At 42.6% G+C, this 20,379-nt stretch overlaps 2 protein-coding genes and 1 long non-coding RNA gene across 8 annotated transcripts; 2 read left to right on the forward strand and 1 right to left on the reverse strand.

Annotated features, from left to right (window-relative positions):
- The first annotated feature begins 1,631 nt into the window (after window positions 1-1,631).
- sp2 (sp2 transcription factor) lies at window positions 1,632-8,396 on the forward strand. 4 transcript variants are annotated; one of them, XR_008951045.1, is made up of 9 exons: window positions 1,632-1,877; window positions 3,193-3,269; window positions 3,526-4,275; window positions 4,513-4,731; window positions 4,847-5,141; window positions 5,267-5,444; window positions 5,577-5,770; window positions 5,859-6,256; window positions 7,193-8,396. XR_008951045.1 is itself a non-coding variant. In XM_057035974.1 (8 exons), exons 1-8 carry the CDS (start codon window positions 1,871-1,873, stop codon window positions 5,957-5,959), a joined length of 1,821 nt encoding a protein of 606 aa, XP_056891954.1. In that variant the 5' UTR covers window positions 1,632-1,870; the 3' UTR covers window positions 5,960-8,396. The 4 variants fall into 4 exon arrangements, 3 of the variants coding, with proteins under 3 accessions (XP_056891954.1, XP_056891956.1, XP_056891955.1); XM_057035974.1 differs by having other exon boundaries at window positions 5,859-8,396; XM_057035976.1 differs by having other exon boundaries at window positions 1,860-1,877; window positions 3,147-3,269; window positions 5,859-8,396.
- Window positions 4,418-9,333, reverse strand: LOC130527553 (uncharacterized). Its single transcript, XR_008951055.1, has 2 exons — window positions 9,187-9,333; window positions 4,418-5,779 (listed from the first exon to the last, which is right to left on the reverse strand). It is a non-coding gene; the product is annotated as an uncharacterized LOC130527553 (long non-coding RNA).
- Window positions 8,612-19,479, forward strand: abcc10 (ATP-binding cassette, sub-family C (CFTR/MRP), member 10). Of its 3 annotated transcripts, none has more exons than XM_057035820.1 (22): window positions 8,612-8,668; window positions 9,207-9,419; window positions 9,501-10,869; window positions 11,143-11,370; window positions 11,607-11,763; window positions 11,871-12,019; window positions 12,101-12,180; window positions 12,383-12,554; window positions 12,742-12,840; window positions 13,260-13,449; window positions 13,685-13,759; window positions 13,976-14,164; window positions 14,276-14,411; window positions 14,593-14,791; window positions 14,986-15,329; window positions 15,585-15,754; window positions 15,830-15,990; window positions 16,132-16,385; window positions 16,653-16,798; window positions 17,039-17,136; window positions 17,476-17,588; window positions 17,670-19,479. In XM_057035820.1, exons 2-22 carry the CDS (start codon window positions 9,244-9,246, stop codon window positions 17,803-17,805), a joined length of 4,641 nt encoding a protein of 1,546 aa, XP_056891800.1. In that variant the 5' UTR covers window positions 8,612-8,668; window positions 9,207-9,243; the 3' UTR covers window positions 17,806-19,479. The 3 variants fall into 3 exon arrangements, 2 of the variants coding, with proteins under 2 accessions (XP_056891800.1, XP_056891799.1); XM_057035819.1 differs by lacking the exon at window positions 8,612-8,668 and adding an exon at window positions 8,675-9,126; XR_008951022.1 differs by lacking the exons at window positions 8,612-8,668; window positions 17,476-17,588; window positions 17,670-19,479 and adding an exon at window positions 8,675-9,126 and having other exon boundaries at window positions 16,132-16,279; window positions 17,039-17,142.
- The last annotated feature ends 900 nt before the right edge of the window (window positions 19,480-20,379 follow it).

Here is a 20,379-nt window from a genome sequence, read left to right on the forward strand (position 1 = left end):
ATAACCATGCGTTGAAAGAATAGAGTTCATTCATGGTGATAAAAATATGAATTTAGAAAATATTTGATATTTAATTAAAAACACAAATTTATAAATAACATGGCACCCAAAAAGAGCCTGTTTTCAGCTTTTGGGGCAACTTTTTTTTTTGTATTTGTGTATTTTATCTGAGGCTGAAGTGGCCTAATCCCTCAGAGAAACATTCACTCGTGCTGCCAAGAATAGATAAATACTAAATCCCTTATTTATTTATTTATTGGCTTGAAATGCATAGCTTTGCATTGATCTGCATAGATTTGAAAAAAAAAAAAAACTCTCAAAACCCCAGAAGGAAAAGACACTTACTTCAATTACAAATCTCCTTTTTTGGAAATAAATGCATTAATTGGTTCCTCATCAGTAATCAGCCCTTTAATATAATTAGCAATGAAACCTACTTTACATTATATAACTTTATGACTCTGTGACTCATGATTTTCCCTATTCATGTAATTTGAGCTTTAGAGATGCTCCACAGTCCTCGGTGGATATCGAGAGACCTAAAAAGCTTTTTTTTTTTCAGTTATTCACTTTGAAAGGTTTAAGCCTCTAAATTCTTCAGCCTGCTCATGAAACAGGTTGAGCGGGGGGGGGGGGGGGGGGGGGACAAGAAACCCTGAGATATTCTGGTTAAATTATGCAGCCCCTGCTCTCGGAGGTTCTGCAGAGAGGTGCCTGGGGAGAAGGTGATAGACATAACTGCATCCTCCATCGGTAACGACAGGACATTTGAGGTGGAGAGGAACTCTTCTTTCTAAAGCACTTAAAAAGCGAATGCAGCGGTGCAGAGAGATGCTGCAGCATGGAGAAGCACAGACGACTATGTGAATAAGGTCAAGTGCACTCTTTAGGAAAAGCCTATATGAAACGGGCTGTATGCATTGTTGTTGATGTGAAAGAGTAAAAAGAGGGAAGCCAGTGGAAGGAAAAGGGGAAGTTGTTGGCATAGAATGCCATGGGTCAATGCAGTGGATGCTGAAGACAGAACATTTCAGAATATTGTGGTTCAAATCAGCATCTGTGCATTATTTGATTATTATTATTAGGCCTTTGTCGTTGAGTCTCCTTTTTTTCTCTTTCGGCTTTTAACTCTGCGGCTCAGTGACTAGATTAGGTCTATAAGAACTGTGATAGAACTGCTCTTGTTGCAGTGTGTTGGAACATTACTGGCAAAGAGCAGCCTGCCGCTGGTAAATAGTGTTGTGTAAATAATGTTCACTGAAACAGAGCTAGATGAAAATGGATGAATTCACTGATTCCAGTGTTTGACAAGTCTTATTTTCCCACAACACTATTATAAGTTGATGCAGGTTTAAAGATTGTAAAAGAATCTTTAAGTGTGTAGTATTATAAGTTTAATTATAGCACTCCAATAATTAGTTCTTTCAGGACACATAACGGCACACACACACACACACACACACACACACACACACACACACACAAGTGGCTCAAAGCCCATTGATCAACTCAGTTGTCATTCTCGTTTTGCCCAAACTGTCCATCAACACTCACATTGGCCATCGGGGCCGTCAGTGAAGCTGCGTTATTGCTGCTATAGGGCCCCCGTGTCTTCGAGGTGTGGCCCTCGGAACCGCCTCTGCCAGATAAAATATCTAAAACCCAATTGGTTAACTCATCCTTCGTCGACAGACGCACAAAAATCCCGGACTGTGATTGGTTAACTTGAATTTCAATCATAGGGTTTCATCAAGCTGATTGGTCGTCACAGACGTCACTCAGACATCCATTGTCCGTGGATTGGTGCAGCTGGGCGGGCGGATTCCTCCATGGGCTCGGTCTACAAGGCTCGCGGAGAGCGAATGTCGTCATGAGCGGTGGGTAGGAATTAAAACATTGGTGTTTATATTACATTCTACTTTGTAAATCATCCTATTTGTACTGTAGAGAAGCACACTCACCATTTTATTTAATGAATAATTATCTTTGAGCAGGTCTCGAGTAGTTGTATCAATCAAAATAAGCAATGCACTTCCGGAAAAGGTCTGCCTTTTTCTATAACGTTATCAAAGAGAGTTTTGCTTGCTAGCTACGTGTAAGTTAGCAACCAACGCTAGTTTACGGTCTATTCCTAGCTGCTGTTCCACTTGTTCTGCAAATTAACCTGCTTCCCATTTCTCTCACTTAACGCTCCACAATAAAACACACCGTCTTCAAATGGTGCAACAAAATGTGTCTTTTTTGGTTCCGGTATTATTCGAAACTAAGCAGCACTCGGTCTAAATCAGCATAGGCTAACGGGTAGCCGCTGCACTCTCGTTTGGTCAGTGGTCCGTATTTAGCTGCTTTGCTAGCTGACTATTCATTGCAACGCAAAATAACAATATGCATTCGATGGCGGCACAGTTGGGAGGCCGCCGTGTCTCTGTTTACCGTGTGTGCATTACTGGCAGGACTTAATGTGCGGTGGAGAACCGTTGGAGTAGCGGTCAATGTTGGAACATTTCAAATTGTCCTCATCAGAAATGTATTTCTGCTTGAGATGGCTGGCGGAAAAAAAAAAGCTTGCACTAATTTCTGGTTGGACAAGTTTGGCTAACAAGTTCTGCAGCTGTAGGTAATATAGCTTAGTTATACGGGGCTCACTTTTCTGGAGGATGCGGTTGCTGTAGTTCAGGTACCACAACAGTTGTTTGCTCACAGGTCGGCGGTGACAAGTGCTGGATGTGGCAGATTAAACAGCTGTCATCAGTATTTGGAGTTTTAGTGCACTGGCTTCAAGTACGAGCGCATTGCTATTACATATGAGCAACACACATTAAATGTGTAAAAGTCAATATTTGGAAAAGTGCATTTGTAATCCAAGCAAGTGAATAAATGTAAAGTAGTCGGAAAAACTCGATTTGGCTAAGGTAAGAGAACAAAAATGATAATGATGTAACTGCCTCAAATATATGCATCTCTACACAAGTTAAGCATCAGTTTTGAATGGCGAATACATCTACATTGATCACGAGTTCATAATATGAATGAGATTTACCTGGTGGTTGATATCAAGCCAGATTTTTTTTTTTTTTTTTACATTTACAATCTTTGAGGCACTTTCTTTAAGTAAAATATACCTAACTTATTCTACTTCACCCCAGAACAAGTGCAGTCTGACCTTGTCTGACCGGCTGATTCTGTTTCCAGAACTACAGGACAGTATGGCCACCACTGTTGCTGTCAGTCCCAGTGAATACCTCCAGCCCTCCACTGCTTCCTCACAGGTGAGGAACAGAAAGATTTTTGGCTGTCGTGTGCCACTTTCCTGCTTACTGCCAATATGCTTGTGCTGCTTTGCACCCATCACATAAGTTCAACATATTTGAAATAAACTTTCAAAAGGAATATCTGAGGAACTGGGTATGATATCACTGCATTGATTCTGTGTTTTTCTTTGTGAATAAATGATAAATGGGTTGCAAATGTGACATTTTGTTGGGGTAGTGCTGTTGACACTCTGCTGTGTGTTTCTCACGGCAGGACACCCAACCTTCTCCGCTGGCTCTCCTGGCTGCCACCTGCAGTAAAATCGGTCCTCCTGCTGCCCAGGCTCCTGTCACCTCTTCCCCAGCACAGCCGCAGCCTCGGAGGCTCCTCCCCATCAAGCCAGCCCCAATTGCTCCTGCTCCCCCCAAAAACTTGGGATTCCTGTCAGCCAAGGGCAATGTGATTCAGCTCCCTGCAAGCCTGGCCCCCTCGACCACTGGGAGCCCTATTGTGCTTACCATCCAACAAAGCCCCGCTCGCTCAAACAACCCGACGCCAACTAACATCCAGTACCAGGTGGTGCCACAGATTCAGGGTCCTCAGACTATCCAGGTGATGCCGCAGGCAGGACAGATCCAGCTCATACCAGGTACCAACCATGCTATCATTACCACTCCCATGACAATACCGGCCGCCACAACTTCAGTTACACCACAAAAGACTGTGGCCATCAAGCCCTCTCCAAAGCCGCGTAAGCCAGATAACACCTCTGGAAACCTTCTGCAGTTACCCACTGGGCTCACACTGCCCCTCAGTGTGGCATCTGGAGAGGTGGGAGGGGCTCAAATAGTTACAGAGACTGCAACTGCCCCTCCCATCCCAGTAAAAGGAAGACGAGGGAGGAAGAAGAAAGTTGTTCTGGCTTCTCAGCCTCCTCCACCTCCTCCTCCTCCCCAGCCTGCCTCCCCCTCCTCAGGACAGATGGAGACCATCGTGATAGAAGCTGGCGACAACATCATCCAGGTAAAACAAATACTGACTGAAGTTTCCTAGCCATCAGTTAAATTCCCGGAGTATTGAAACTAATCAGAATGTTGACACTGCCCTCTACTGGACTCCAGTAAAAAGCATTTTGGGCTCTATTTTTTGTCAGTGCTGAGCCTCATTTTGTCTTTCGAACACACATGTACTCCGTTCAGACTGCCCCACTCCAGATGAGCTGAATATCTGATGCTAACCTCTCTTTGTCCTCATTTGCAGGCAGGTAACAATCTGCTGATCGTACAAAGTCCAGGTCAGCCTGCTGTGGTACAGCAGGTACAGGTGGTCCAGCCCAAACCGGACTCTCAGGTGGTTCAGATCCCCCAGCAGGCCCTGAAAGTGGTGCAGGCTGCCTCTGCCACACTGCCACCCGTCCCACAAAAGCAAGCAGTCCCTCAGAGCCTGCAGCTCACACAGACAGAAGCATCACCAACACAGGTATCCTCTCAACAAAGATGTTTTAATGACTGATTTTCTCAACATTTAGACATGTAGTCCTCACATTGTCTCGCCGAAAGTCTAAAATGTCCGCTTGATATCTTATCTCCCTTAGATTATTTTCAAAACAGCATCGGGGGAGTGGCAGACAGTTCAGCTCCAGGACTCTGTCTCCACGACAGTGACCCCCACCACCTCAGTTGTCACCACCACAGCCTCACCACCGGCCAGCACCAAGAGGACCTTGACAAGTGGGCGAAAGGAAAGGACTCTCGCTAAAATTGCTCCAGCCGGAGGCTTGATAGCTTTGAACACGTCGCAGCTCTCCCCAACAGCTCAGGCAGTGCAGACAATCAGCATCAACGGGGTCCAAGTTCAGGGAGTTCCTGTGACCATCACGAACACAGGGGGTGAGAGACAACACGTTTCTTAATAACGATCCTAAATGCACCAAACACACTTTGTGCATTGGAGTTAATTGGGGATGCCCCATTTCTCTCTTTCTCTCTTGGCCGATTTGTCACTTGTTTCTCAGGCCAGCAGCATCTCACAGTCCAGACCATGCAGGGTACAGGGCTGCAACTGGCAACAACACCAGGGCAACCCACCCTCCAGGTAGACCAGACCCTCACCCTGGAACTGCCTAGCCAGCCAGGAGAAAAAAAGAGGCGTATGGCTTGCACGTGTCCCAACTGTAAAGATGCAGACAAGAGGTGAGTGTGACATGTGCCTTTGCTTGCTCTTGTATGTCTCGACAAACTGCAACAGAGATCATCAGTCTCTTCAGAGTTTCCAATTAGTTGATTACTTGTTGCTCTATCTTGACCACTGTATTCTGGTCACAGGCCTGGAGAAGTTGGCAAAAGGAAGCACATCTGCCATGTCCCCGGATGTGAGAAGACTTTCAGGAAAACATCGCTCCTCAGAGCCCACGTTAGGTTGCACACTGGCGAGAGGCCCTTTGTCTGCAGCTGGGTTTTCTGCGGGAAACGTTTCACACGCAGCGACGAGCTGCAACGGCACGCCCGGACTCACACAGGTCTGTCTCCTGGAACACACAAGCACAATCAGGGATTTTTATTAAGTGTTAATGCCGTTCTCTTCTTCTGTTTGCGTTTTCCTCACAGGAGACAAGCGCTTTGAGTGCAGCCAGTGTCAGAAACGCTTCATGAGGAGCGACCATCTGACGAAGCACTATAAGACTCACATAAACACCAAGAATCTGTGAATGGCCTGTGTGTCGGGTACATACAGCAGACTGTATGAAAGGAAGGAGGGACAGAGGCCATAACACGAGGGGAGCATGTGAGGCTTATCCCATTGTAGGAAACAGTGCGTCACTTCTCGAGGACACTGCAGTGTGATGTACAGTCAAACCCTTCCTGCTGGACTTTATTAACAGTACTTCCTCATCTTTGATTTCTTGGGTCTGAGAAGAAGCCCTAACAGACTCCTGCAGCATGGGGAAGGTAACTGAAGAGCCAGGATTCAGACGCAGAACTCAAAAACAGACATTTTTTGAATGGTAATTTAATTTCTAAGTATCTGATTTATTTCAAAACTGCCCACCCGTGAAGGTTTTTTCCATCACTAAAAAACTCCCCAAACAAGACTAAAAAGTTTCACAATTTAAAAAGTGTGTGTACAACTATTATTACATAATACTAATGCTAATTAACTATTTATACCCTTTATTTATACAGTTGTTACAAACTGATCAACAAAGCAGTTTTGAGAATAAAGGGAGGCCACGCTGGTTCTACATTAGATTTGATAAGATTTCTTTTAAGCAGATGCCTGTTTTGTTGAGTGTTTTCACCAGTCTGGCTTCAGCACTTCAGAGACCTACAGACACTCATTTCAGACTGACCCTGACCTGGAAGCTCCCCAGCAGCAGAGGTCACTGTGCCTTAAAGAATAGTGCTTCAAATGTGAAAATTAATTTGCCAGCCAAAAAGAATTTGACAACAAAGTTGTGACATCTTTGAAGGGATCCTGATTCAGCTGGAACACATTCAGTCAACTAAGCAACATTTAAAGGTCTGAAGAGATAACAAAAGGTTATATAATATACTTGGAAATACACTTTGAGAGAAGAAAGAGAGTCATGTTAAACTTAAATGGATGGGAAAACAATAATTGGCTTAACTGTTTATTTTATAGTTTACTTTTAGGAATATTCCTGAATACTGTGAATAAGGAAGTAAACACACATAAACACCTTTCTTAGATTTGTGATTCATATCTTTTTCAATGAGGGTTTGAATGTTTCCTTCAGGGTGATGTCCAAACAAACCAAAAAGTATTAAGAGACTCCATTAACTCTCACCTGAACATCTGATTGATCAACATCCCCACAGGATTATCCCAGGAATTCAGCACTCCTCCGAGTAGTACGCTTGAATTTTACATTTTTATCATGATATTATAATAATAACCTGTTATCCTGTGATTTTTTCAGTTCCACTTCTCGGCATCCTGATACCTGCCCAAGAGATTCTCAAACCTACAATATTTTCTGTTTTAATAACTAATAAGCAAACTCTCGGGAATTTTATTTATTTTTTTTTTGCTTTACATCTACATTTAGCCTGGTCCTTTATAGCCTATGCATTGCTGTATATATGATCAGATTTCAAGTCGTTTCGCCTGAATTGACAATCATGTCATGAAATGTTAAAAAAAACAAAAAAAAAACTTTTCCAAATCTTTAGTCAGTTGCTTGAGTTTTGTTTTCAGTTGTCTGACAAGTTTGAACTAACATTGAATCATGGGTTTTTCTGATTGACCAACATTTGGTTGGTTGTGTGTTATTCTTACTACAGCAACAGTATTCTTTCCCAATGGTTTGAGTCACACTTTCGATTCTGTCTTTTTGAAAAACTGGATCAGTTATTGTCTGACTTTGAGTCAAATGAGCACAGCGCCATCTGATGGCAGGTAGCAGCTTCCCCGTGCATTGAGTCACCACCTCCACTGCTTTGACCAAAAGACAAAAATAACATTTGTTACAGTGTAATATAAGGTTAATTTGTCAGATAAAGTGTCTGAAAAAGGTTGATGCCATTATATAGTTTGGATGAACAGAGTCTGCTTATATTTATGTTTATATTTTGTGTCTGAAAATGTAAATACAATATGTGTCTGTTAGACACCATAAATGTAGGTTATTCAGAGAAAACAATGTTAAACCACCACATGTTATGGTTGGGTTGGTTGACCCTAAACTTAGTGGAATTTGTACAGTGTGTAGGTAAAACAATATGTGATATTGTATAGCTTTGTTCCTGCTTTGTATAAGACATTAGATATTTTTTCTATTGAAATATAAATGCCTTAGACAGCTGCACCCAGTATTTAAGTTTTTCCCTTCTAATTCCAAGTAACAGCATTTGTAAGAAATTTTGATTTTTAACATGTACTGTGCACTGATTTCAAAACCCTGGTCCCTAAATTTGTAAATGCGGTCTCCATTATATTAAATACAAAATCTTCCAAATTAGGACAGCTTTTGCTTGGTTTCTGACTGACCATATGCCTATATTTCATATTACCTTGAAGCCTGAAAACCAGCTAGTTTATTTAATATGTACAAAATATGTGCTAAAACACAACCTTTCTCCTTTTCTACAGTGCAAATTTCAATAAACACACAAACTTGCTGATTTTTTTATTTGTGCATATTTTGTAAATAGTTATTGTAACTGGTGAATTTGATGAATAAAGATATTTTTAAAAACTCTCTTCCAGAAGTAAAATAACGTTAAAAGTCAGTGATTACTTTTGAACAGTGATTGGAAGAACGAATATTTACTTTGTGTTAGAAAACAGAAATAATCCTTTTATCCGTTCACATGGTGACACTGCCCATTATTTTGAAAAAATAGTACACGTCATTGGAATTCAAAACTACTTCCTGTTAGCCGAACCGAAGCCGGTAAATTTGACGATTTATTTTCGAGTTTTCGTTGCTTGCAATTTATTTTAGCACTAAGAAGTCTGTCTGTTGTTTTGTCACACAGTAGTTGTGTTATCGTGACGGGGTTGAAAAAGCAAACCAAACTAGACGATATTTTGGTTAGGCTAGTTAGCAAACCTTATTGTTTACACTGCTTCACCGTTCAGTAACGAAACACAAACATCTCAATCTGAAACCTTTGCTGCTTATACGGTTCGTGGAAAGTTCTGAACCACATAGCATAAGGACGGAGGGCACTTGAGATCGGTACCAATGTGACAATACAGCTACAATACAGAATATTATAGTGCGCACCTATACACACATGCGAACATAAACAACTCGTCTCAGTCCACTACATATGGAATTAGTAGATTTGATCTTAATGCAAACTTCTTCTGAAATGTGTAATCTTTTGTGTTTAAGATGTAAAAGAGGTAATGTATTTTGTCAAAATATATATATTATACGCTATTTTCTTGATCAGACAATCCTACCTCGTATATCCACTTGTCAGATCTTTTCAGAATGAAGGCAGTAAAATAGGTGGAGGAATGGGGGACTTAGGTCCTGCAGAACTGCTTGCTGGCCTCTGCCATACAGATGAGCAGAACCCGTTCCCCGTGTGGCAGAATGGTCACATCAGCCCCTGTTTCAACCAGCTCGTCCTTGGTACCTTCCCTCATGCTGCCATGGCCATTTTCAGTGCCTGCTACCTTGGAACGAGAAGGTAATAGCTGTCATAGAAATGTTAATTTCACTGAAAGTTGAATAATTCATCTCATATTTGATGAACATTCCAATTCCCCAGATGCAGCCTTCTCCAGACATCTGCCCCCTGCGGCTGGACGCTCAGGTCGATGTCCTCTCTGCTGGCTGCTTTGCTTTTTACTGCTGATATCATCTTGGTGAGCCTGATCCAGCAGCAGGATATGTATCTGGACATCCTAGCCAATGGCTGTGCCATCGTGGCCTGGCTGGTCCACTTTAGTACCATTGTGGTGCTCCAGAAGACTGTCTACAGGAGAGCCAGAGGCCCTCCACTGCTGCTTTTGCTTGTTCTTCTTTCTGTTCCAAACACCATTATTACAATAATAAGTTACGACAGTAAAGAATATTTGAATGTGACAGAACCTCTTAAAATATCCCGCTTTGCACTTGCTTCTGCTAGAGCAGTTCCCATCCTAGTTTATCTTCTGGCATTTGCATTCCCCTGCGTCAGTGATGCTGGATATACTTTGTATGTCAATGCTGTGGATGGCTCCCCACTTATCTCAGAGATCTCCCAGCCACAAACTGGTGAAATGGTGGCTGAGGATGGAGCCAGTTGCTTCTCTCGGCTCTTCTACCTCTGGTTGACCCCACTTCTGAAACGGGGGCAGCGGGGAGCGTTGGACAAAGCGACCGATGTTTATCACCTCCCTTGGAAACTTCAGACTAGCGTCATACGTCAATACTTCCACCGGTGTTGGGAGTCCTGTCACCGCGGGGACTCTGTAACTGACGGGGAGAACCAGTGCCCCACAGCGGTCAGCAGAAACTTGCAGAGCGGCTCCTGGAGTTCACATCACCAGGAGGAGTCGTCACAACTGGAAGGGGATGTAAGTCTGTCGAAGGTGCTGCACAAGACCTTTGGATTTCGTTATTACATCCTCGGCCTTCAGAAGGTGCTAGTCAACATGCTGAGCTTCGCAGGTCCACTCCTTCTCAGCAGCCTCGTCAACTTCGTGGAGGAAAAGGGAGCTCCTGTCAGTACTGGTGTCTGGTGCACCCTTGGCTTGTTTGTCACCACTCTTTTGAGTTCTGTTTTTCGGAACATCTTTGTTTTTGAGATCTCAAAGGTGGCGCTGAGTGCACGTGCCGCTCTTGTGTCGGCCATCTATGGCAAAGCCCTGCAGGTCAGCAGCAGCAACCTGGCTCGCTTCACCATGGGCGAGGTCATTAACCTGATGAGCACCGACGTGGATCGCGTAGTCAACTTCTTCACCAGCTTCCATGAGCTCTGGAGCATGCCTTTCTGTTTCATTGCCACACTGTACCTGATGTACCTGCAGGTGGGCGTGGCTTTCCTTGGAGGACTCTGCGTAGCAGTGCTTCTTGTTCCCTTCAACAGATTCCTTGCTTCTCGTATCCTTAGCAACAACAAACAAATGCTCAGCTGCAAGGACAGCCGTGTTAAGGTGAGACCCTGCTAAAATCATGCTTGATATTATACCTGAAATGTTGAAATTTGATAGATGAATATTTACCTTTAATTGGATATTTCTGTGAAATGGAAAATCTGCCATTATAAAATAAAGCAATTGCCTCTAGTAGGTGAAAATGGTGACCAATATTATTTTAGTCACCATTAAATGGCAGAGGATCCCTGCTTTTAACATTTAGGTGAATTTAAGTCAAAGGCATCTAATCTATTTTATAACTTAGACTTTTGTTACATGTTTGTCTTCCAGATTATGACAGAGATCCTATTCGGCATTCGCGTCATCAAGTTTTACACCTGGGAGTCTCATTTTACTCAGAAAGTCTCTGACTGTCGTAAGGAAGAGCTTTCCCACCTCAAGGCCATCAAGTATTTGGATGCCTTGTGTGTTTACACTTGGGCCGCGCTGCCTGTGGTCATCTCCATCATCACCTTCATCACATATGTGTTGCTGGGAAACCAGCTTACTGCAGCTAAGGTGGGTGTTTCAACATTTACAGGAGAATTTCTTCAGATTTTTTTTATTACATGTGCATTACGTTTTACGTTCTCTGATCAAGAATAGAGAAAAACAGAACTTTAGTAAGTTAACAATGACTCATTAACCATTCATTTGGTTCTTTGGTGTTTTGCTGATGTTTGTTAGACATTTCTTCAGCCATTCCTCATCCCTCATTAATGCTCAGGATCTGTCATCAACGTTCTGCTCTGCAGGTATTCACCACGCTGGCTTTGGTGGGAATGTTGATCGTTCCACTCAACTCTTTTCCTTGGGTTCTAAACAGCATCCTGGAGTCCAAAGTGTCTCTGGAAAGAATCCAGCGATTCTTTAAACTGACCAATCGGGATCTGCAGTCCTACTATGCCCAGGGTGTCATACTGCTCTATCAGAAATATATAAATTTTTAAGATCTTTTATTCATCTTTTTGTGTTTTTGTTGCTACATGTGAGAATATGCACTTCTCCATGTGTTGCAGGAACTCCTGAAGACAGTCACACGTCTGTCCTGTTAAACCAGGGGACGTTTTCCTGGCAGGGGCCCGAGCTTGATAAAGAGGGACCTTCTGAGGGTGAAGCTGCTAAAGGGAGTTTGCTGCTGCACAGCCTCAACCTGCACATAAACAGGGTACCATAAAATATTGAGCTGTTATTGTTTTCCTAATTGCATAGATTATTAATAAGATTTATGTCTGTGTGTCCTTGTCAGGGCTCTCTGGTGGTTGTAGTTGGGAAGGTTGGCTGTGGGAAGAGTTCCTTACTGGCTGCTCTCACTGGGGAACTAAACAGGTAAATTATAGCTGGAACGTCACTAAAGGTATGATATATGTATTTTATTTATGTGTATTTTGTGCATATCTAAACTGAGAGTTCCCACTCCTGAAAACATTTAAAACTGGCTTTTGAAAGCTGCTGTCTCAGCTTCCTCTCACACTCTCTGAACAAAAGAGATTTGAGTTTTTGCCTACAGCTCTTTCTCCTGGCTGTGCAGGCTCGGAGGAGTTCTATATGTTCCTGACAGAGAGGTTGGCTTTGGCCTGGCCGCTCAGGAACCGTGGATTCAACATGCGTCAGTGCGGGACAACATCTTGTTTGGAAAACATTATGACCCCCTTTTCTACCATGCAGTGATTGAGGCCTGTAGCCTCGCAGATGATCTCAAGGTATACTTCCTGCACTCTTAGCCAGAAATGAAATAAAATATGCATGTAAAACTTATTTACTGAAATTTACCTCTGATTTACATCCTTTTTTAAAATCAATACAATGTTGTCTAAGGCAGCTTGAGTCTTTTGGTGAAATTATACTGTTTGCTAAAGTTGATGATAAACTTCTAAAATGTGTCTTCAGGTTTTGCCAAATGGTGACAGAACAGAGGTGGGAGAGAACGGAGTGACTCTAAGTGGAGGGCAGAAGGCTCGGCTGGCCCTGGCCAGAGCTGTTTACATGGTCAGAGACAGTTGTTGTTCCCTGTCACATTTGTGATTTTTAATAGAGGACACATCATCCGGGATTAGTAACTGTCAAACAAAACCTTCTGAAAACATAACACGCAAACACCTACAGCTCATTTTTATTGTGTCCTCTTTCTGAACGGCTAATGATAAGGGAGTGCAAAGTTCAGTATCAAAACAAAATTAAAATCTATCCCGAATCCAGTCTAGTGGGACCAGATTTATAGATGATCCCTGGATTCTGACTTGAGCACCTGCTGCTCATAAGTAGTAGAAGAATGTGAAGAGAACAAATGATCCACATCTCAATCACAATTGAGTGTTTTTTATCAGAGATCATCTGTAAATGTTCTGAAGGTCCTTTATTCCGGTGTGTGATGTTACCTTAATCTTTAAGTTTCGGTCTGACCTCAGAACAAAGACATCTACCTCCTCGATGATCCTTTGGCGGCTGTTGACACTGACGTGGCCGAACATCTCATGAAGAAATGTATCATGGAGCTGCTCAGGGGGAAGACCAGAATCCTTTGTACTCATCGCATTGAATTTGTGAAGAAAGCTGACATGGTGGTCCTCATGGATAATGGAACCATCATCAGAACAGGTAGGAGCAAATATCTGGATCAGGAGTTCGGAAATATCCTAGTAGTCGAGAGCCTGCTCACACACTCTTTAACTGTCAAACTTTAGGTCAAAGGTTAAACGCAGAAAACAGAAAATTTGAGATATGAAAGAACATGTATTTCACAAATGAATTCGCTTTTGTAACATTTTATAGATTGAAACAGCTTTTTTGCTGTTTTAAAATGTCGCCTTCATTGTTCTTTTGTGTTGAACAGGCACACCAACAGAAATCCTTCCTTTGGTGGAGGCAGTACCGAAAAAAAGGACTGACCACAGCATGAAAAAGAACTGTATGTTTGCTTTGAGAAAAAGAGACTCATGACCATGTGTTCATAAACCTTCTAACCAGTCTGAAAAAAGGCAGAATGTTAATGATGAAACTGGCCTTGCAGTGCGTTCAATCTGGTCTTTTAATTCTTCCTGTCATGACAGGTTTCATAACTTCTAAGTTCATCTCTTTGTCAACATGAAACAAGCATTAGTGAAAACTTCACCTGCTTTTAAAGATGGTGAGGAACTGGACAAAGAAGAGCCAAGCTCACCTCCTGACCTCTGTGTGGACGATGACCTTGACCTTTTGGGTTCGGAGCAGAAGCAGTCCGGCAGCTTGTCATGGGGAGTTTACAGGACTTACTGGTTGGCTGTGAGAGGACTGCTGGCTACCTCTATCTTGATGTCTCTGCTTCTCATGCAAGGTTTGACCAGCAGACGTTAATCTGCAGCTGAACTGTTACCGACAACATTTACTGCCATTGAATTCATCTCTGAATGCCTACCCCTAAAGCTGTGGTTGCTTTGTCTTCCAGGCTCTAAGAATGTTTCAGACTGGTGGCTTTCTTATTGGATCTCAGAGCTGAAAAACAACGGTTCATCTGGGTCAAACAGTTCTTCCCTGAGTTTCAGCTCACCTCACCTGCTGCTTTTCTCATCAGGAGTTTTAATGTAAGTTCTCCTTGAGCAAAGCAGCAAATTCCTGAAATATACAGGAATTTGTTGTTTTAGTCTATGATGGTTGAAAAAAACGAAGATCTTTACGAGGAGTACTAAATGAGATCAGCTCAATCAGCTGTAACTTCCCTTTTTTTCTAACTGACTCTTAAAACATCCACATCTGCCCCCCCAGGTCCCCCCTGTCCTCTTCTGTGCAGACTCTCATGTCCTCCAACAACATGAGCTCAGACACAGTGTTCTACCTCACGGTCTACAGCTCCATCGCTGCCGCCAACACTGTCTTCACAGCCATCCGAGCCTTCCTCTTCGCCTATGGAACTATTTGCGCTGCCAAAATAATCCACAACAGACTTCTGGACCGGGTTCTTCAGGTGTGTCTTTTGAGATTTGTTGCCCCAATAAGCTGACAGTGAGGTACTGATGGTTTTGGTTGTCTGAGGAGTGTTTTTGGACACTCTGATCTTTGATAACCTCCTTGCTTTGACCGGGAATGCGACCGCACAGCTCATCGACGACCTAGAGCTGCTGATTTCCTGGGTGACAGTATTCTTTCTTCTTCTGTTAGGCCACTGTGACCTTCTTTGACACCACCCCAATGGGCCGTATTCTCAACCGCTTCTCTTCAGACTTGTACAGTGTGGATGACAGCCTGCCCTTTATACTCAACATCCTGTTGGCTACGGTTTTCAACCTGCTGGGCATGCTAGTGGTGATGAGCTACGGTCTCCCCTGGGTCCTTTTAGCTCTGCCTCCTCTGGCTATCTTCTACTACCGTACCCAGGACTTCTATCGGCAAACGTCTCGGGAGCTAAAGCGCCTGTGCAGCCTTACTCTGTCCCCCATCTATTCCCACTTCTCAGAGACATTGAGTGGGCTGGGAACCATCCGGGCCAGTGGCAGCTGTGCAAGGTGGGGGAAAGGAAACTGATCTGCCATCTGCATCTTATTCTCAGTTTGCCGTCCCTATTTTATGGTCTGTTTAATCTGTGCTAGTCAACAAACAGAAATCAGGTTGAAGATCAACTCATCTTTCCTTATGCATCATATAAAAATTACTTGTGGATTCTTTTAAAATCAGTCACTCAAAGATCTAAACACTGCTCACATTTACACACTGATACGATTCAAATGCAGAATCACCACTAACTGTGGACAATGTTCTAGGTTTGAGGAGGAGAACATCAGGCGCCTGGAGCTGAATCAGCGCTGCCAGTTCCTGAGCAAAGCTGCCATGCAATGGCTGGACATCCGCCTGCAACTGATCGGTGTGGCTGTGGTGAGCAGCCTCAGCACCATCGCTGTCATCCAACACCAGTATAGTTCAGTAGACCCTGGTGAGTCCACAGCTGAGCTGGCTGTCTTTGAGCTGAAAGGAGCCATTTGAATAAGTTGTCTTTTGCTCTTTCCAGGCCTGGTGGGTCTGTCCCTCTCCTATTCCCTGTCCATCACCACGCTGCTCTCTGGACTCATATTCAGCTTTACCCAGACTGAAATGCAGCTGGTTAGTGTGGAGAGAACTGAGGAGTACTCCACTGACCTTCCCATCGAGCCACAGAACCAGAACAAACAGGTCAGACCACAATAATAGTCTCATTTCAATCAGAACCACAGTCTCGACACAGCAGGAAGCGATTTTTCTTTTTGTTGATCTCAATATTTCAATTATTTCATAATGACTCTCATTCTTGCTTCCTTTCTTGACCACCCTCAGCTGGACCCAGTCTGGCCCGCACAGGGTTGGTTGGAGTTCCGCAGTGTGGTTTTAGCCTACAGAGATGGTCTTCCTAACGCCCTGGATGGGGTGAGCTTCGTAGTGAGACCTGGGGAGAAAGTGGGCATCGTTGGACGCACAGGCTCTGGCAAGTCCACACTCTTCCTGGCCCTGTTCCGTATGTTGGAGCTGAACCAGGGTCAGATTTTTCTGGACGGGTTGGACATCTGCACTGTGGGTCTGGCTCAGCTCAGGTACAGTGCTGAAGGATTTGTTTGAATTAAAAATACTTTAAGGTTTGCTTCACTCATTTATCTTCCGATGGGAGAAGAGTGAGCCACAATTAAACAGGTTCAGTTTTAGATATCAAAAACAGTTTTATTGTATGTGCAGTTTTATTATTAAAATCGAGGTTTTTCACAGATTTCTTTGAAAATGAATTAAGTAAGAATAACTAGATAATCCTTGTTATTCTAGAAAACAACCAAAAAAAGTATTTTTCTACTTGGCGCACCCTGCAGGTCCAGGTTAGCCATCATTCCCCAGGATCCCTTCCTATTCAGTGGGACCATCCGGGAGAATCTGGACCCGTGTGGGCGACACTCGGACCCGCAGCTGCTGGACGTCCTGATGCAGTGTCACCTCAGCGATGTGGTCTACAGAATGGGTAAGAGGCAGGAGGGGTGAGATGGGGGAGGTATGTGCGTTTAAATGAAACCACCTGCCTCTGACAAACAAAACCTTTTGTCATGTTTGTTGAGTCAGGTGGGTGACTCAGCATAATTTCACCACTCGGCTAATCAGACACATATTTTCTCTCTCTCAGAAAATGGAGTTAATGGGTTGTTTCCCTTCTGTCCCTACACTGGCTGCCTCTATGGCTAATTTGTTGCTGTGCTTGTCTCAGGTGGTCTGGATGCTGAAGTTGGAGAGAGAGGAAGATGCTTTTCTGTTGGACAGAGACAACTACTGTGTCTGGCCAGAGCTCTGCTGACCCATGCTAAGGTGCGGCTGTGACTGTAGCCTTCAAAAATAGCTCCCAGTAAATCTTACTGTGTGTTTTTCCTTTTTGTAGGGTGCCACTTTCACACTTTTTAAGATCGTAATTTCATTCCCCATGCATTATTGCCAACATTTTACCCATGTTTAATGTGGATGCGTAGCTGACTTGGGAGAATTCAGTGTCTTTCCATACAGCTGGAGTCATTAACAGAACTAATAACAGGAGAGTCAATTCTTCTGAAGTACTTTAGAAAGGATTTAACTCCCTGGTAAGATGTGAAAAGAGATAAATACCAAACTGGTCAGAAAAATAATCCTTTTCCCTGGCTGTCCTCCATGTAGCTTCTGTGTATTGATGAGGCCACAGCCAGCGTGGACCAGAAGACGGACAAACTGCTGCAACAAACCATCAGGGAGAAATTTCAGAACAAGACCGTCCTCACAATCGCACACAGGTAGGGATCATACAGCCTGACTGTTTCCTTGTTTTGCCTTTGCCTCTGTTGTTCATTGTTCATTGCTGCACATGTCACCAGGATAAACACCATTATGGACTGTGAGCGAGTACTGGTGCTTCACGCTGGGAAGGTGGTGGAGTTTGACACTCCAGCTGCTCTCTGCCAAATGGACCGGTCCATCTTCCAGAGGCTGGTTGGTCACAGAGCAGAATGAATAACATCTGAGGCTCAGTTGTGAAGTTAAATGACAATAATGCTTTAACTCTAAAGCAGCAACCGACGTTCTAAAGTCACACTAAATCACTTTTTTATGGTGTTTGATTTTTTCTCGTGGGAGATGATCCGGAGGTGTGTTACTGGGAGGAAAACTGAGCTGAGCAGAAATCACAACAGAATGTGTTAACGAGCCCCTGAAAGTTTGTGCCGCATTTAACAGTGATTGATTACAATCTCATCAGAAATCTGTGTAAACAGCTTGTTTGGGTTCAGACTTTTAAAAATCAACTTTTAAAAAAAGACATTAATTTATCTTATTTAATGATGGAGTTAATAATTGACTCTACCTATTTTAAAAGTTATGAAATATGTTGATCAGAATGTTAATGCTAAATCCATGAAGGTAAAATTTTAATTATGTGATGAAAATTCTGAGAATGATGATTCTGAGATGTGAAGACCCACAAATCAGTTTAACATGCAAATAAATACGTTTAACACGATTGGCTGCCTATTATCTATAACTTTCAACAAAACTGACTGGTTTAGGTTTATGTCAACGTAGAGGGAGCCTCGGTGAACCTCAGAGTTGCTGTTTCGGTTCACTGCTCTTTCTGATTTGTTTACAGATCATATTGATTGCTCTACAGATGATAAACAATTCTTCGTTACTGTCGACAGAACTATTGGAAATACTGTCAATAAAGGGAATTTATTTGAATGTATTTGATATTAACTTTGAGATAGAAAAAAGCAACAGGTAGGTAACATTATTAGCTGCTAGTTAGCAGAGTTGGTGTGATCATGCTTCTTTCCTGCTCAATCACAGCAGAGTCTCACCAACTCATGACCCAAAATGTCAAAATATTCAAGAAGATTGCAATTTCAGATATAATCAAATGGTTACGCTGATAATTTATATAATACCATATAATCAAATTTGTGGTAGCACAGTCTGTTGGGAACTGGGCTGTGAAGCAGCGGGTTCTCGGTTCGAGCCCAATTGCAGACAAGACATGGTGTTCTGGTAGTAGGGGAAGGTGTCAGAGCACTGCCAAGGTACCCTGAAACGAGGTATCCTTGAGCAAGGTACTAAACCCATAAATTCTCACATAGGGCCTTGTGATGAACTGGTGCCTCCTCCAGCAGTGGACCTGCCTTCACTCATATGTGCGCCCTCCCCATGACCCCAAAAGGGATAAAGCGGTTAAGAAAATGAAAATTACATACATTTTAATATCCCTGAAAATGCGATTAAATGTCCCAGTGTAGATATTTAGATTGTATGTGGTTTGTGAGAATCTGTTGTGAACTGTCTTCTCGCCCTGATTGACTCTTGGTGAGGATAATCACATTGACTCATACAATTGACACCTGCCACGCCCTCGGCTCAGATCAGCATTTTTCACATGTCAACAAAGAGTTGTGTTGTCAAGGGAGTGTTTGGTTTCTGCTTTGATTCCTGGAAATTCAATTTTCATTATAGCGAGGGGGGGGAGGAGGGCTGTTAAAAGTCCTATATTGGGCTCATTTTGAAGGTATTAAAAGACAGGCATTTTTGGACAGTGAGGGCAGTTTGGCTGCTCCTGTTATTGATAATTTAGGGTTTGTCATTAAGATTCATTGTCATTAAATCTTTATAATAAAAGTTGTGATTGGGGTCAAAGTACAAGCAGTTGTTTTTTCATTTCTATGAGAACATTCTAATCTTCATTGTTTCATCCCACCAAAGCATAATAACATTCACCTGCTAGACAATGAAGAAGAGAAAAGAGAAGAGCAGAGAAAAGAAAAGCAAAACTTAAACAAGCAGCACATCAGCCTGATAAAACCTACATGACAGATGAGACCGATACTGGATCAAAGAGTCAACTCACCAGGAACAGAAGGTTTCTGCAATAAAGTTCATTATAGTTAAAAGCTGCTCCACCATTTGACAATAATAAATTCTAAATAGTATTAATATTAAATAGTTTACACACACTTAATAATAAACATTGGTTTACTGCTGCAAAACCTCACTTGGACCCCATGAAGATGGTGATAGACGCCTCCAGTCCAACATAATATATCAACAAGTGATTTCCACATGTTTGCCTCTTTTTTAAATTATAGAATAGAAGCTTTTTATCACTTCACAACAAAACTTCATTCAGCTGGAATCTGCATGTCTGTCCATAGCTTAACCATATTTTGCTCTTTTTACTACACGTGCACTCTATTTTCTACAAAAAAACATTTTTTTTTTAGTTATTTCTGTTATAAAAATTTTTACAATTTTTATTTTATTTTATTTTTACAATTCCAGATAAATGTAAACAGGCAGTGCAAAGTTGGTGCATTTAATCTACAGAGTAACTAAAGTTATTACGTGATGTAGAAGAATAAAAGTGCAAATAACTTCTGAAATGCAAAAATATAAAGCATATTTGCTCAGTATAATGTTGTGTCTCTGTATTTCTCTTGATTTCGTGGGTGTGCTGCGTTTGTGTCAAGGTGTGTGCTCATCAGGGTGTGAGACGGTGACTGCGTGCGTGTTTCTGTCTGTTGACAGTTAAAATGGGGCTGAGAC

Source organism: Takifugu flavidus, chromosome 6, assembly GCF_003711565.1.
Source record: "Takifugu flavidus isolate HTHZ2018 chromosome 6, ASM371156v2, whole genome shotgun sequence".
Taxonomy (NCBI): domain Eukaryota; kingdom Metazoa; phylum Chordata; class Actinopteri; order Tetraodontiformes; family Tetraodontidae; genus Takifugu; species Takifugu flavidus.

Excerpts from the sequence above, each read along its gene's own strand:
- sp2 (XM_057035974.1), top strand. Across the intron at positions 3,270-3,525 it reads CCTCCACTGCTTCCTCACAG|GACACCCAACCTTCTCCGCT; the intron begins GTGAGGAACAGA and ends TTCTCACGGCAG. Across the intron at positions 5,445-5,576 it reads TGTAAAGATGCAGACAAGAG|GCCTGGAGAAGTTGGCAAAA; the intron begins GTGAGTGTGACA and ends TTCTGGTCACAG.
- abcc10 (XM_057035820.1), top strand. The coding sequence starts at position 9,244 with ATGGGGGACTTAGGTCCTGCAGAACTGCTTGCTGGCCTCTGCCATACA. Across the intron at positions 12,020-12,100 it reads TCAACCTGCACATAAACAGG|GGCTCTCTGGTGGTTGTAGT; the intron begins GTACCATAAAAT and ends TGTCCTTGTCAG. Across the intron at positions 15,755-15,829 it reads GTATAGTTCAGTAGACCCTG|GCCTGGTGGGTCTGTCCCTC; the intron begins GTGAGTCCACAG and ends TGCTCTTTCCAG.